This window comes from Epinephelus fuscoguttatus, linkage group LG10 (assembly GCF_011397635.1).
Source record: "Epinephelus fuscoguttatus linkage group LG10, E.fuscoguttatus.final_Chr_v1".
NCBI classification, from domain to species: Eukaryota; Metazoa; Chordata; class Actinopteri; order Perciformes; family Serranidae; genus Epinephelus; species Epinephelus fuscoguttatus.
The window spans coordinates 44,264,600-44,276,668 of NC_064761.1; the positions used below are offsets into that span (position 1 = coordinate 44,264,600).

At 44.7% G+C, this 12,069-nt stretch overlaps 1 protein-coding gene across 3 annotated transcripts in view; it reads left to right on the top strand.

The window, feature by feature from the left end:
• The window catches only part of patj (PATJ crumbs cell polarity complex component), a 202,933-nt gene that overhangs the window by 19,897 nt on the left and 170,967 nt on the right, over positions 1-12,069 (top strand). For all 3 annotated transcript variants that reach the window (XM_049588236.1, XM_049588238.1, XM_049588237.1), the window contains exons 8-14: positions 746-982; positions 1,119-1,221; positions 1,657-1,745; positions 1,990-2,119; positions 5,102-5,227; positions 10,300-10,361; positions 10,502-10,558. In XM_049588236.1, the coding sequence (XP_049444193.1) occupies positions 746-982; positions 1,119-1,221; positions 1,657-1,745; positions 1,990-2,119; positions 5,102-5,227; positions 10,300-10,361; positions 10,502-10,558 (804 nt within the window). The remainder of the gene's footprint in view (positions 1-745; positions 983-1,118; positions 1,222-1,656; positions 1,746-1,989; positions 2,120-5,101; positions 5,228-10,299; positions 10,362-10,501; positions 10,559-12,069) is intronic.

A 12,069-nucleotide genomic window follows, 5' to 3' on the forward strand; every position in this document is an offset into this window, starting at 1 on the left:
CTGAGAGAGTTCTGAACCAACCAGCTGCCTCAGGGGATCAGCAGAAATTAGCTCAGTGGACGTTTTCTGCATAAATAAGAGTTAAAAGACAAACAGTGCATCAGAGCAGACAGCAGGCAGCAGCAGGACTGAAGGAGGAATTATCGCCTTGTAAGTGGATTAATTAGATTAATTAGATGAATTGGACAAGATTAATTTCTCTGCAAGGAAATGGAAGAAGCTCAGACACCAAGACATGTGTAACCACCCGGCGTTTCAACACACTTCCTGTCAGTCTGTTCAAATAAAAACAGATTTGCACTTTAGTTTTTTGTCCTTATCCCCCCATTTTCATCATTTCCTGCCTCTTCTTCCTGAACTCCCTTCACCATTTTACCTCCTCTCATACTCTTTGCATTTTCCTTTCATCTTTTCCCCTGCATCTTTTTTATTTTGCCACAGCAGGAGTAAAGTACGGACTTAATTTTGGTTTGTAGCTGACGTCACATTTCAGTTTGCTGTAAAGTGGGAAAATGACAAAAAGGAAAAATCATCTCAACTGATTGTAAATTGACTGTACTCGTACTCGTCGTCCTCTGCTTATCCGGGTCCGGGTCGCGGGGGCAGCAGCAGCAAATTGACTGTAAATTCTCAAATAAATGCATACATATAAAACATAGCTGTGTGTGTACAGCTCAAATAAATAAACACTGGATTTTTGTTTCCTCTCTGATTGGCTCTCCTCTTTCCCCTCACCTTCAATCAGGACGGGCGTCTTCACACAGGCGACCACATCCTTCGCATCGGGGCGACGCCCACCAGTGGCCTCACCAGCGACCAGGTTGTCAAGGTGCTGCAGGGATGTGGGAGTCAGGTGACCTTGCTGATCGCCAGGGATCCCCGGGGTCAGAGGTCAACAGCCCCGCCTCCCCCACCACCTCCTGACTCGGCCCCCATCTCCTCCTTACCCCCCCGCCCCCCTCAGCGCCGGCTCAGCAAGACGGTGAGCACAAAAACTTTCTTCTAGGCGAACAAACAAAGAGATGAAAGAGTCTGTGACTTCTTTGCTTTATGTGCCGCTGGCCACAGAGGCGGAGCACTTACAGCCAGGATATATGGACTCTGTGTTTGTGTTTCAGCCCAACCTTGAGGGATACGAGATCCATGAGGTTCCTCTAACCAAGAAGGACGGCCAGAGCCTCGGCATCTCCATCATCGGCTACAACCCGCTGACCAGCCAAGGTAGGACAGGAAACATCAGCTAAAGCATACCCAGACAACAAAACACACTGGAAATACACAGCACATAACACGACCAGCTCAGGTCGGACAGGAACACGCTGTTAAAACTTAATTAATACACAGTTAAACAAAACCACCAGGTATCAAGTCAGACATGTCTGTGTTAATGATGCACCTGCAGCTTCACGGTAAAAGCCTCAAACTGCCTGGAGTCAAGAGATTACAGTGAAACTCAGTCTACATCATCAGGCCTTTTATTGTGAAGCAGCTGTGGAACTTTTACTAAAAAAAAAGCTGTACAACATTTGCTGTAAACAGCTGTGGAACTTCACATTTATGACACCATGCAAGTATTCTCTTTATTGATCCAGTACCACCTAATGTCTTTGTCTCTCCGTCTCTGTCACTGTGTCTCGGTGTCTCTCGCCGATTCAGATGCAGTAGGTGTGTTTGTGAAACACGTGGTTCCAGGCAGCGCTGCAGATCAAAGCGGAAACATCCGAATACACGACAGACTGATCGCTGTAAGAACCTCATCTGCTCCTTAATATTTACCAACACGTTTCTTTTACTGTTAGAGAATCAAACTTCCTTTCTCCTTATACGTACTGAGATGTTTACCGTACATTTTGTTAAACATGAATTATTTAAAAATATTATTTAAAATCTGGATAAATTACAGCCCAACCTGATCTGACCCCTGTTCTTCACTCCTCTCCCTGTCTCTGTCTCTATCTGTCTTTCTCTCTGTCCTGTTTGTCTCAACAGTTGGACGGCATCAGTCTCCACGGTCTGACCAATCACGAAGTTCTGGAGGTGATGAAGCAGACAGATCAGACTGTCGTCCTCACTGTGGTCAGGAAGAAACCGAGAGCCCTTGAGAGATCCTTGGATAAAGGTACACAGACACACACACACACACACACACACACACACACACACACACATATATATATATATATATATATATATATAGATATAAATATATCTAGATGGATATATGTATAGCTCTATATATATATATATATATATATATATATATATATATATATATATATATGTATATGTGTGTACAGGAGAAGTCGCAGGTGTTACTGGTAACATTAATGAAGGCTGTATTCCTTTAAGGTATGCCAGCTCCAGGGTTTGGTATTGTACATACTGGCTCAGTAGAGACACTTCCTGGGACACTAAATGGAGCTGAGCCATTGTTAATATCAAAACTTCCATCTGTGCTTTTCCCTTTTTCTCCAACTCTTTGTGCATTATCATCTTGTGGTGCACACAGCATTACGAAACAAGGTAGTAATCACTATAATTACCAATAACTAATTGCAACACACTGAACCTGGAGCCTTTGGGCTCCTGGTGGTCTGGGCTCATTGGCCCTCGTTTATGAAACAAAGGTATGACGCAAAACTGGGCGTGCGGTCATTTCCACAAGAGGCTCGGCATTTATCAATAGGGATGTGAGCGAAAGCTACAATTCAAAATCATATCAGGTCTCAACTCAACTGGCTCTGTGGGGCTGACTCCGTGGGGCCGGCTCTGTGGGGCTGGCTCTGTGGGGCCGGCTCCATGGGGCCGACTCTGTGGGGCTGGCTCTGTGGGGCCGACTCTGTGGGGCTGACTCTGTGGGGCTGACTCTGTAGGGCTGACTCTGTGGGGCTGGCTCTGTAGGGCTGGCACTGTCGGGCTGGCACTGTTGGACTGGCTCTGTGGGGCTGACTCTGTGGGGCTGACTCTGTAGGGCTGACTCTGTGGGGCTGACTCTGTAGGGCTGACTCTGTGGGGCTGACTCTGTGGGGCTGGCTCTGTAGGGCTGACTCTGTGGGGCTGACTCTGTAGGGCTGACTCTGTGGGGCTGACTCTGTGGGGCTGACTCTGTAGGGCTGACTCTGTGGGGCTGACTCTGTAGGGCTGACTCTGTGGGGCTGACTCTGTGGGGCTGACTCTGTGGGGCTGACTCTGTGGGGCTGACTCTGTAGGGCTGACTCTGTGGGGCTGACTCTGTGGGGCTGACTCTGTAGGGCTGACTCTGTGGGGCTGACTCTGTGGGGCTGGCTCTGTAGGGCTGACTCTGTGGGGCTGACTCTGTGGGGCTGACTCTGTGGGGCTGACTCTGTAGGGCCGACTCTGTGGGGCTGACTCTGTAGGGCTGACTCTGTGGGGCTGACTCTGTAGGGCTGACTCTGTGGGGCTGGCTCTGTAGGGCTGGCACTGTCGGGCTGGCACTGTTGGACTGGCTCTGTGGGACTGTGGGACTATGCTTGACAATTATAATATTACATAATTTAAAGACTAATATGATTAATGTATGCAGTCAATAGGTCGGCTCATGTCATGGATGTATAAATCAAATATTCCAACCTTGTTCGATTTTTCACTGCAATGCTGTCGACCGCAGCAGTGATTTTATTTCATGCTGGGCTGTTCTGACTTTGTTGCCACTTTTCAGGCTGACCAATACAACCAACTGGTCAAACTGGACCCAGTTTCTCAGTATGACTTTTTTTTGGTGTGCAGGGCTTAACTGGAGGCAAAACAGTTCTCCACAGACATTAGCTAGCACTACTTAGCAAGTTCTGTTGGCTTGTTTTAGACAATGGAAGAAGATGATGGACTCCTTCTATTCTGGCTCCCAATAACACAACAAGACAAACACATTTTAACACTCCTATGGAGCCTACAGCCCTGTGGGGGAGAGGCAGCAAGGACATTAAAAGTAACTAAAGGTATATGAACTGCTTCATTCTGTTGGAATATGTGAGCACGAAGCAACAAAAGGAAATGCACTGAATAGAGATAATACAGCAAAATAAGCTTAGTTCCTTTTGTATGTGTTTGAAACTTATATTGTCAGTTTTGTACTCCACAAATGAATCTTCTACAGACAGATCTCGACATATCTCAGGTTACAACATGGTGAAGTGACTTTCTGTGGGTTTATGTTCCACTGACTTGGTGATTATACGGTATTAAAACAATAATCTGCTCCTGCTGGAGAAAGTTAACTCTCTGTGTTAAACTTATCGGAGCTTTTCTTCCTATTTCTTGTCTGAAGCCTCTCTGCCTCCATCCTCTCACCCAGATTAAGATGACAAATTTGTTTACAACTCGGGTGTAATTTTCCCAAACTCTCCTCAGAAAGCCTGCGATTCTTCCTCCTCCTCCTCCTCCTCCTCCTCCTCCTCCAGCGTCCACAGAGATTAATTCATCCAGTTCAGGGTCATTTTTTTGTCTTGCGATCAGCCGGCGGCCTGCACTGGTCAGCCACGGGCCAGAGAGGAACAAGTGATTTTTAAAAACAGAGGAGGAGTGCAGGGCTCTTATCTCCTCCAGACGTCTTTTCATTTCATTACCGAGAAAACAGAGAGAACTGGGAACCAGCTGAGTTCTTAACTTCTTATATTCTGCTCATTTCCGCGGCTCTCTTATCTACACACACTCATGAGGAGTTATGATGAGGCTGACAGGAAAATAAACTTCAGTTTTATGGATCACCAACAGTAATGATGAGTCAGGAGGTCAGAGGTCAGAGCAGTCAGTGCGTTTACATGCACTGAAGTGGGCCACAGCCAAGATTTAAGATAAGATAAGATAAGATGGCACTTTATTTATCCTGAGGGAAACTGTGGTGCTGCAGGTGCAATACAAAGTAGGGCACAGAGAAAATATTAAAACATAAACAATAAAAACGATCAAGAAGGTGCAGAAACGGGTTACAGGCTGATACATCAGACGAACGTGGAGGAAGGAGAAACCTTGACAGTCTCACCTGAAGATGTCTAGAAATGGAAGAAATATATTTTCTAATGTCTTCTGTGTGTGTGTGTGTGTGTGTGTGTGTGTGTGTGTGTGTGTGTGTGTGTGTGTTTAGTGGAGAGGGAGTCGTCTCGTGTGTCACTAAGGAGGTCGTTGGAGGTCAAAGCTCGCTCGTCTGGGCTTGGCTTTATGGCGCCAAAGCTCGAACCAGCGTATTCAAACGCAGTACAGCTAACAAGGGGTGAGTTCACACACACCACACACACACACACACACACACACACACACGCGCTATTGACAAGTTTTGCCTCCAAAGTGTTATACTCTCTGAAAACTGAAGTCCCAGGGGGTCACAGGGGGTTGTTGTTTATGATCCTGTTTAAAATCGATCTTAAATAAACAACTTTAAGAGCGAGAGCGTTCCGGAAATATGGAGAGTCACTTGTGAAGCAACATTTCATCCACCAAGTATCCAACCAGAAGCTCCATCACTTCTTTGCAGCTGTAGCTGTCCACCAGTAAAATCCAGTTTTCTGTTGTTGAGCCAGTGCAGAACTACAGCCGACCTCCACGGCCAAGGAGGGCTCACCTTTGGAGCGGTGTATTTCCTGGAGCGTCACGTTGTTGTGCTGTCGGTCGTAGTCAGTGTTTCAGACCAGAGGTTTGAGGACGTGTTTTTTGTAGTTAAAAAAGTTTGTCCGACTACATGCCATATCATCTCGTTCACGATAACACTGATATAATCTTTAATATGATATGAAATATTCATATCATGATACTCATGATATTTTGGCTTGTTGACATATTGATGTCATACTGTTACCCACGGCAACATCAAGCATGGCTGAGAGCTAAATCCTGATGGACTCCTCTGTGGTTCCAGTAAAAAGAGGGGCAGCTTCAGTAGTGTGGAATAAAGTGTGGCGTCCTGAATGTTTTCCTTCTCTTAGCGCTCAGAGGGAACTCATTCAGCGGCTCCTCTGGCAGCAGCACAGCGTCTCTCCCTCTCCTCTCTGATTCTGTCACAGACCTTTGCTGATGGAAACCTACGTGAATAAACTCCATATATGTGACTGTCTGCTAACAGCCTGTCACAGGTTACAGCCTGATGGTCAGAGCTGATTTATATATATATATATATAGATCCCAGGGGACATTTGTTTAAATGTGTAATTAGTGGTAGATTTGATTTAGTTGAACTATGAATATTGTGACAGAATCTGAATCTGACTCTGAGTTACTGTTGTTGTTCACAAACTAAAGAAATGAAACATCATTTTAGTTTTTACTGAAGATGTGAAGCAAACTGTGAAACTACGTCACTGATTCTGTTGCAGTTCTGTCTTCTTAAATTAATAATAAAATATGTAGTTTTGACTAATTTGTCATATGGTCAAGAATATTGTTATCGTAAAAACACCCTGAAATATCCTGATAATATTTTAGGGCCATATCGCCCACCTCTACTACCTGTAGCAACAGTGATCTTATCATCTTTCCTTCTGACAAAATCAAAGTAAGGTCAGCATTTCCATCCTCAAAACTAGCTTGCTGCTTCGTGACTTTTCTGCGCAGCGCGACGATTACGACAATGAATCTGCTGAGGTAATTGTTGTATTTTAAGTCAGTGGTGGAGTGATGACAAAAGTAATGTTGTAACGAGTTGTTTGGTTTTGGGGTAACTGTGATATTATCACTGAAGTTTTATTAAAGGTTATGTGTTAACAGTAACATGTTACTGCCCAACACTGTTGGTCATGTTCGACACCACAGACAGGCCTGAAAACAGGTTAGTAAACAGTAGAACGCTCCATGGTGGCCTTTGAAAACGTTACAGTGGTTACTTCTTTTTACTTCTCCGGTCACTCTGTCGAAGGTGCTGCAGACTAATTTGGATTGAAGTTTGAGCGCTGCCTGGGCGGGGACACATGGAATTTGTGGTGGTGTGTCATTGCATCTCGCCAGTAAAGGGGCTAAAATTAGCGCATTCACACGGGTGTTGTATTTCCGTCAGAGCTGATAAATACACGTGACTACTACAAAGTCATTTGTACCAGGAGTGAATGCCAGTTGTAACCTTTCCCATTGCATTAAATAGCCAGATGGTAGCAGGTTTTTTGTGCAGTGAAAAGGGGTCTAACTGTTCGGCCCCTGAGGCTGAAAAACATGTTACATTTTGGTGTTAAATAGATTAACTGCCACCTTTCTAAATGAATGTTTATGGCCAAACTCCTCTGCCAAGATTTCACAGTCACAGCTTTATATTTCTCATGTTTACAGGCTCATTTACTCATTACTGTTTAAACATGTGGTTCTAATTATTTACTTGGAAACAGGAAAAATATGAAACATTTCCTGAAAAGACTGAAGCTTAAAATGCATCTACAGTCTTTGTAAAACAGGATGTGGATTCATGGAATAAACTCTGATCAGTATCAGTGTTTTAAAAGCCTCCTAAGTGTGGCGTCTGCACACATGTCAGCGTGGGCCTCTAACAGCACTCCTCTCTGAATTATTTCCTCTCTTTTTATTCCTCATTAGCTTTGCTAAGTGGCCAAAACGCCACGCTAACACTTAGCACGCCGCCTGCCTGCTCCCGGGCCAACAGATGTAAAGTGTCCGAGCTGTCTGACAGCCTGGCGGCGATGTATCACCCTGTTTATTCAGCCAAACGCTGCAGATTAATTGCTCTGTGAAGGCCAGGGTTAGCAATGCTAATTTAATCAGAGATGCTTGTTGTAACACGGCCAGACCTGCTGCAAAATACCTCCAACATGTGAGGAGATTTGTGAGAACATGGAGGTGTTTTTTTTTTTTTTTTAGTGTAGCAGAGGTGGTTTCCTCCCTGAAAGGGTCAGAGATCAGACTGAGGGTCTCGTCTGTAGAGAGTCGCTCTGAAATCTGCTCTGACTTTGACTGTTTCATGTTCAAACTGCTGCTCTGGAAGAAACACTTATTCTTCTGTGATTTAAGAACTTGGTATTGTTGCTGTGTGTGTGTGTGTGTGTGTGTGTGTGTGTGTGTGTGTGTGTGTGTGTAAATGCAGTAAACACACACACACACACAGTCTCCACAGCTGAAGTTGCTTACTGTACAGTTTACATTTGAGTCATTTAGCTTTTTGCTTCTAACCGGTGAATTCCAATGAGGTGACCGTCGGCCTGCAGCACAACTACAGTACAAGGATTCTTCTGGCTCTGCTCCAGTACTACTAGCTGTGTAACAGCACTGCATACACTCACCGTCCACTTTATTAGGTACACCTGTTCACCTGCTTGTTAACACATATCTAATCAGCCAATCAGGTGTCAGCAGCTCATTAACATTTAGTCATGTAGACATGGTGAAGATGAGCTGCTGAAGTTCAAGCGCAGCATCAGAATGATGAAGAAAGGTGATTGAAGTGACTTTGAACGTGGCATGGTTGTTGGTGCCAGACGGGCTGGTCTGAGTATTTACTGGGATTTTCAGCACAACCATCTCTAGGGTTTACAGAGGATGGTCCCAAAAAGAGAAAATATCCAGTGAGCCAAAATGCCTTGTTGATGCCAGAGGTCAGAGGAGAATGGCCAGACTGGTTCAAGATGATAGAAAGGCAACAGGAAGTCAAATAAGCACTGGTTCCAACCAAGGTGTGCAGAAGAGCATCTCTGAAGCAACAACACCTTGTCCAACCTTGAAGCAGATGGGCTACAGCAGCAGAAGACCACACCAGGTGCCACTCCTGTCAGCTAACAACAGGAAACTGAGGCTACAATTCACACGGGTTTTCTCACCAAAACTGGACAATAGAAGATTGGAAAAACCACATTCAGATGGAAGCATGGATCCATCCTGCCTTGTATCAACGCTTCAGGCTGCTGCTGCTGGTGGTGTAATGGTGTGGGGGAGATTTTCTTAGTACCAACTGAGCATGGTTTAAACACCACAGCCTACCTGAGTATTGTTGCTGAGCGTGTCCATCCCTTTATGACCACAGTGTACCCATCTTCTGATGGCTACTTCCAGCAGGATAACGCACCATGTCACAAAGCTCACATCATCTCAAACATGACAATGACTTCACTGTACTCCAATGGCCTCCACAGTCACCAGATCTCAGTCCAATAGAGCACCTTTGGGATGTGCTGGAACGGGAGATTCTCATCATGGATCAACTGTGTGATGTCATCATGTCAATATGGACCAACATTTCTGAGGAATGTTTCCAGCACCTTGTTGAGTCTGTGACACCAAGAATTAAAAAGGAGGTCCAACCCAGTACCAGCAAGGTGTACCTAATAAAGTGGCCAGTGGGTGTATATCTCTGTTGGTACGAGTCTCCTACCTCAGCTGATTACTAGTTTCATAGGTGTTAATGTCTCTGTGCCGGCGATATCTGTGGCTGGAGGCATTATGTTCCGTGTTCCGTGTCTGCATGTACGTCTGTCTGTGTCATTCTTGTGAACACGATATCTCAAGAACACCTGAAGGGAATCTACTCAAATTTGGCACAAACGTTCACTTTGACCTAATGATGAACTGGTTCGTTTTTGCTGGTCAAAGGTCACTGTGACCTTGTCTGTGTCATTCTTGTGAACACGACATTACAAGAACACTGCAAGGGAATTTCCTTCATTTTGACTCATATGTGACGACCTGTCACAGACATTAAAAAAAAAACAGCTTTTCAAGCCTCTGGGAAAATTTCACAATTTAAAACCTACAAGGATTAAAAATGTGTCTTGTCAACAATGTTACTGATGCCAGTTTAGAATTGGAGTTCTGTGAGACATAATGGTTTTTGGGCTGCAGAGCCGCCTCAGGAATTTCACTGTAGTTTGCATTAAATTAAATTTTTCCAACCTCTCCATTTTTTTGAACACCACCGGTTGGTCCTGCATCGCCTGCGCTTCAACAATACCTCATATATGTGAGAAACTGTCTGTAGTCAAGGCAGAGGGTTAAAGGAACCAGCTGTACTATCAGGATATTATCCCAATATATTATTCTCCTGAAAATACAACGAGAGGCAGCAAAAGACGCTGCACTTTGGAGTATAAATACAGATAAATCATCATCTGTCAGTGCAGTAATATATATATCTTGTATTTTGGCAGAGTACTAGTACACATGGCACGACTCTCACAGCAGTACTTCTGCTGCAGTATCACTTTCAGTGTGTGTTGTGTTACAGTACCTGAGGTTGTAGCTGATGAGCTGTAGGAAGCTGCTGTGTTTTAATGGCTGAATTGTAATTTTACATCTGTTCCACTGCTTACACAGGCTGTTCTCTGTTTGTGTGTGTGTGTGTGTGTGTGTGTGTGTGTGTAGCTACAGATGCAGAATTGTGGGCTAAATGGGAGCAGGCTCTGGGACCAAAGTACCAAGTTCTGGTGAGACCACACAGTTTGACACATTTTTGCTGATACTGTCTGTCTTGAATGTTCAGTGATTATAATTTCACCTACACCTTTCTTGTGTGTGTGTGTGTGTGTGTGTGTGTGTGTGTGTGTGTGTGTGTGTGTGTCGTCAGGTGGTGAAGTTAGATCCTGTCATTGAAGACGATGCAGAGCTGCAGAAATCCTCCAAGGTGAGAAACAGACGTCTAAAGCTTTGTTTCGCTGAACTTCAGCTCTGACTCTCTGCCCGCCCCCAGTTGGGCCCGACGCGTCCCGCCTGGTTTGGTCTGGGACGTTCTGTAATTTTTCATTGTTGCCCCCCGGGTTTGAATCAGGTCGGGTTCACGCCAAGTTACCTGTGGTTTTTTTTTTTTATTTCTTAGATTTATGAAACTGGCAGTTCTCATGAGTCTCAAAAGTTTTCTTTTGTTTAACTTTATATTTATTCGTTTTTGAATTAACAAAACACCACCAACAAAATAAAACATGAGGGGAAAAAGGAACAGAGGATGGGCAGGAGATGCCACTGCCTTCAGTTTACAACGTTTTGAAACGTGTCTTCAGACCAGCTGACTGAACAACACATCTCTTCTCTTATAGTCTGTCCATTTGTCCCAGCATCGTACATGTGTCATTGCTTTAGTCCTCGGGTGAGAGGACAGTGTTTCCATAGAATATAGTTCCTCTACAGTGTCTGTCCACTGTCCTGGAGTTGGAGGGTTGTGTTTCAGCCAGTTTCTAGTAACGCCTTTTTGTAGCCTTTTTGCATGCCAGTAAAAGGATTTTGAACAGATAAGTGACCCGCTTATGAATAATGTCCTCAGGTCACAAGTACATGATCCGTGGGTCCCTTGGGATCTTGTGACCTTAAATTCCTCCAAGGATCAGAATAACCCATGCATGAGTAAACTTTAACAGTGTAATGCTTCATCAGCAGCAGCACGTGTACTAACAGGAACTAAGAAACGAGATCATATCTCTCCTGTTTTAGCTTCTCTGCACTGGCTCCCTGTAAAATCCAGAATTGAATTTAAAATCCTACTGTTAACTTATAAAGCTCTAAATGGTCAAGCTCCGTCATATCTTAGAGAGCTCATAGTGCCATATTATCCCACCAGAACACTGCGCTCTGAGAACGCAGGGTTACTCGTGGTCCCTAAAGTCTCCAAAAGTAGATCAGGAGCCAGAGCCTTCAGCTATCAGGCTCCTCTCCTGTGGAATCATCTTCCTGTTACGGTCCGGGAGGCAGACACCGTCTCCACATTTAAGACTAGACTTAAGACTTTCCTCTTTGATAAAGCTTATAGTTAGGGCTGGCTCAGGCTTGTCCTGTACCAGCCCCTAGTTAGGCTGACTTAGGCCTAGTCTGCCGGAGGACCCCCCTATAATACACCGGGCACCTTCTCTTCTTCTCTCTCTCTCTCTCTCTCTCTCTCTCTCTCTCTCTCTCTCGTATTCTATTACTGCATCTAGCTAACTCGGCCATTCTGGATGTCACTAACTCGGCTTCTTCTCCGGAGCCTTTGTGCTCCACTGTCTCTCAGATTAACTCATATCACAGCGGTGCCTGGACGTGTGTGGTTGTGCTGCTGCCGTCATTAGTCATTAGTCATACTTCTACTGTTATTATACACATATGACTATTGTCACACATGTATACTGCCAGATATTAATACATACTTTCAACATATTGTACCACAGT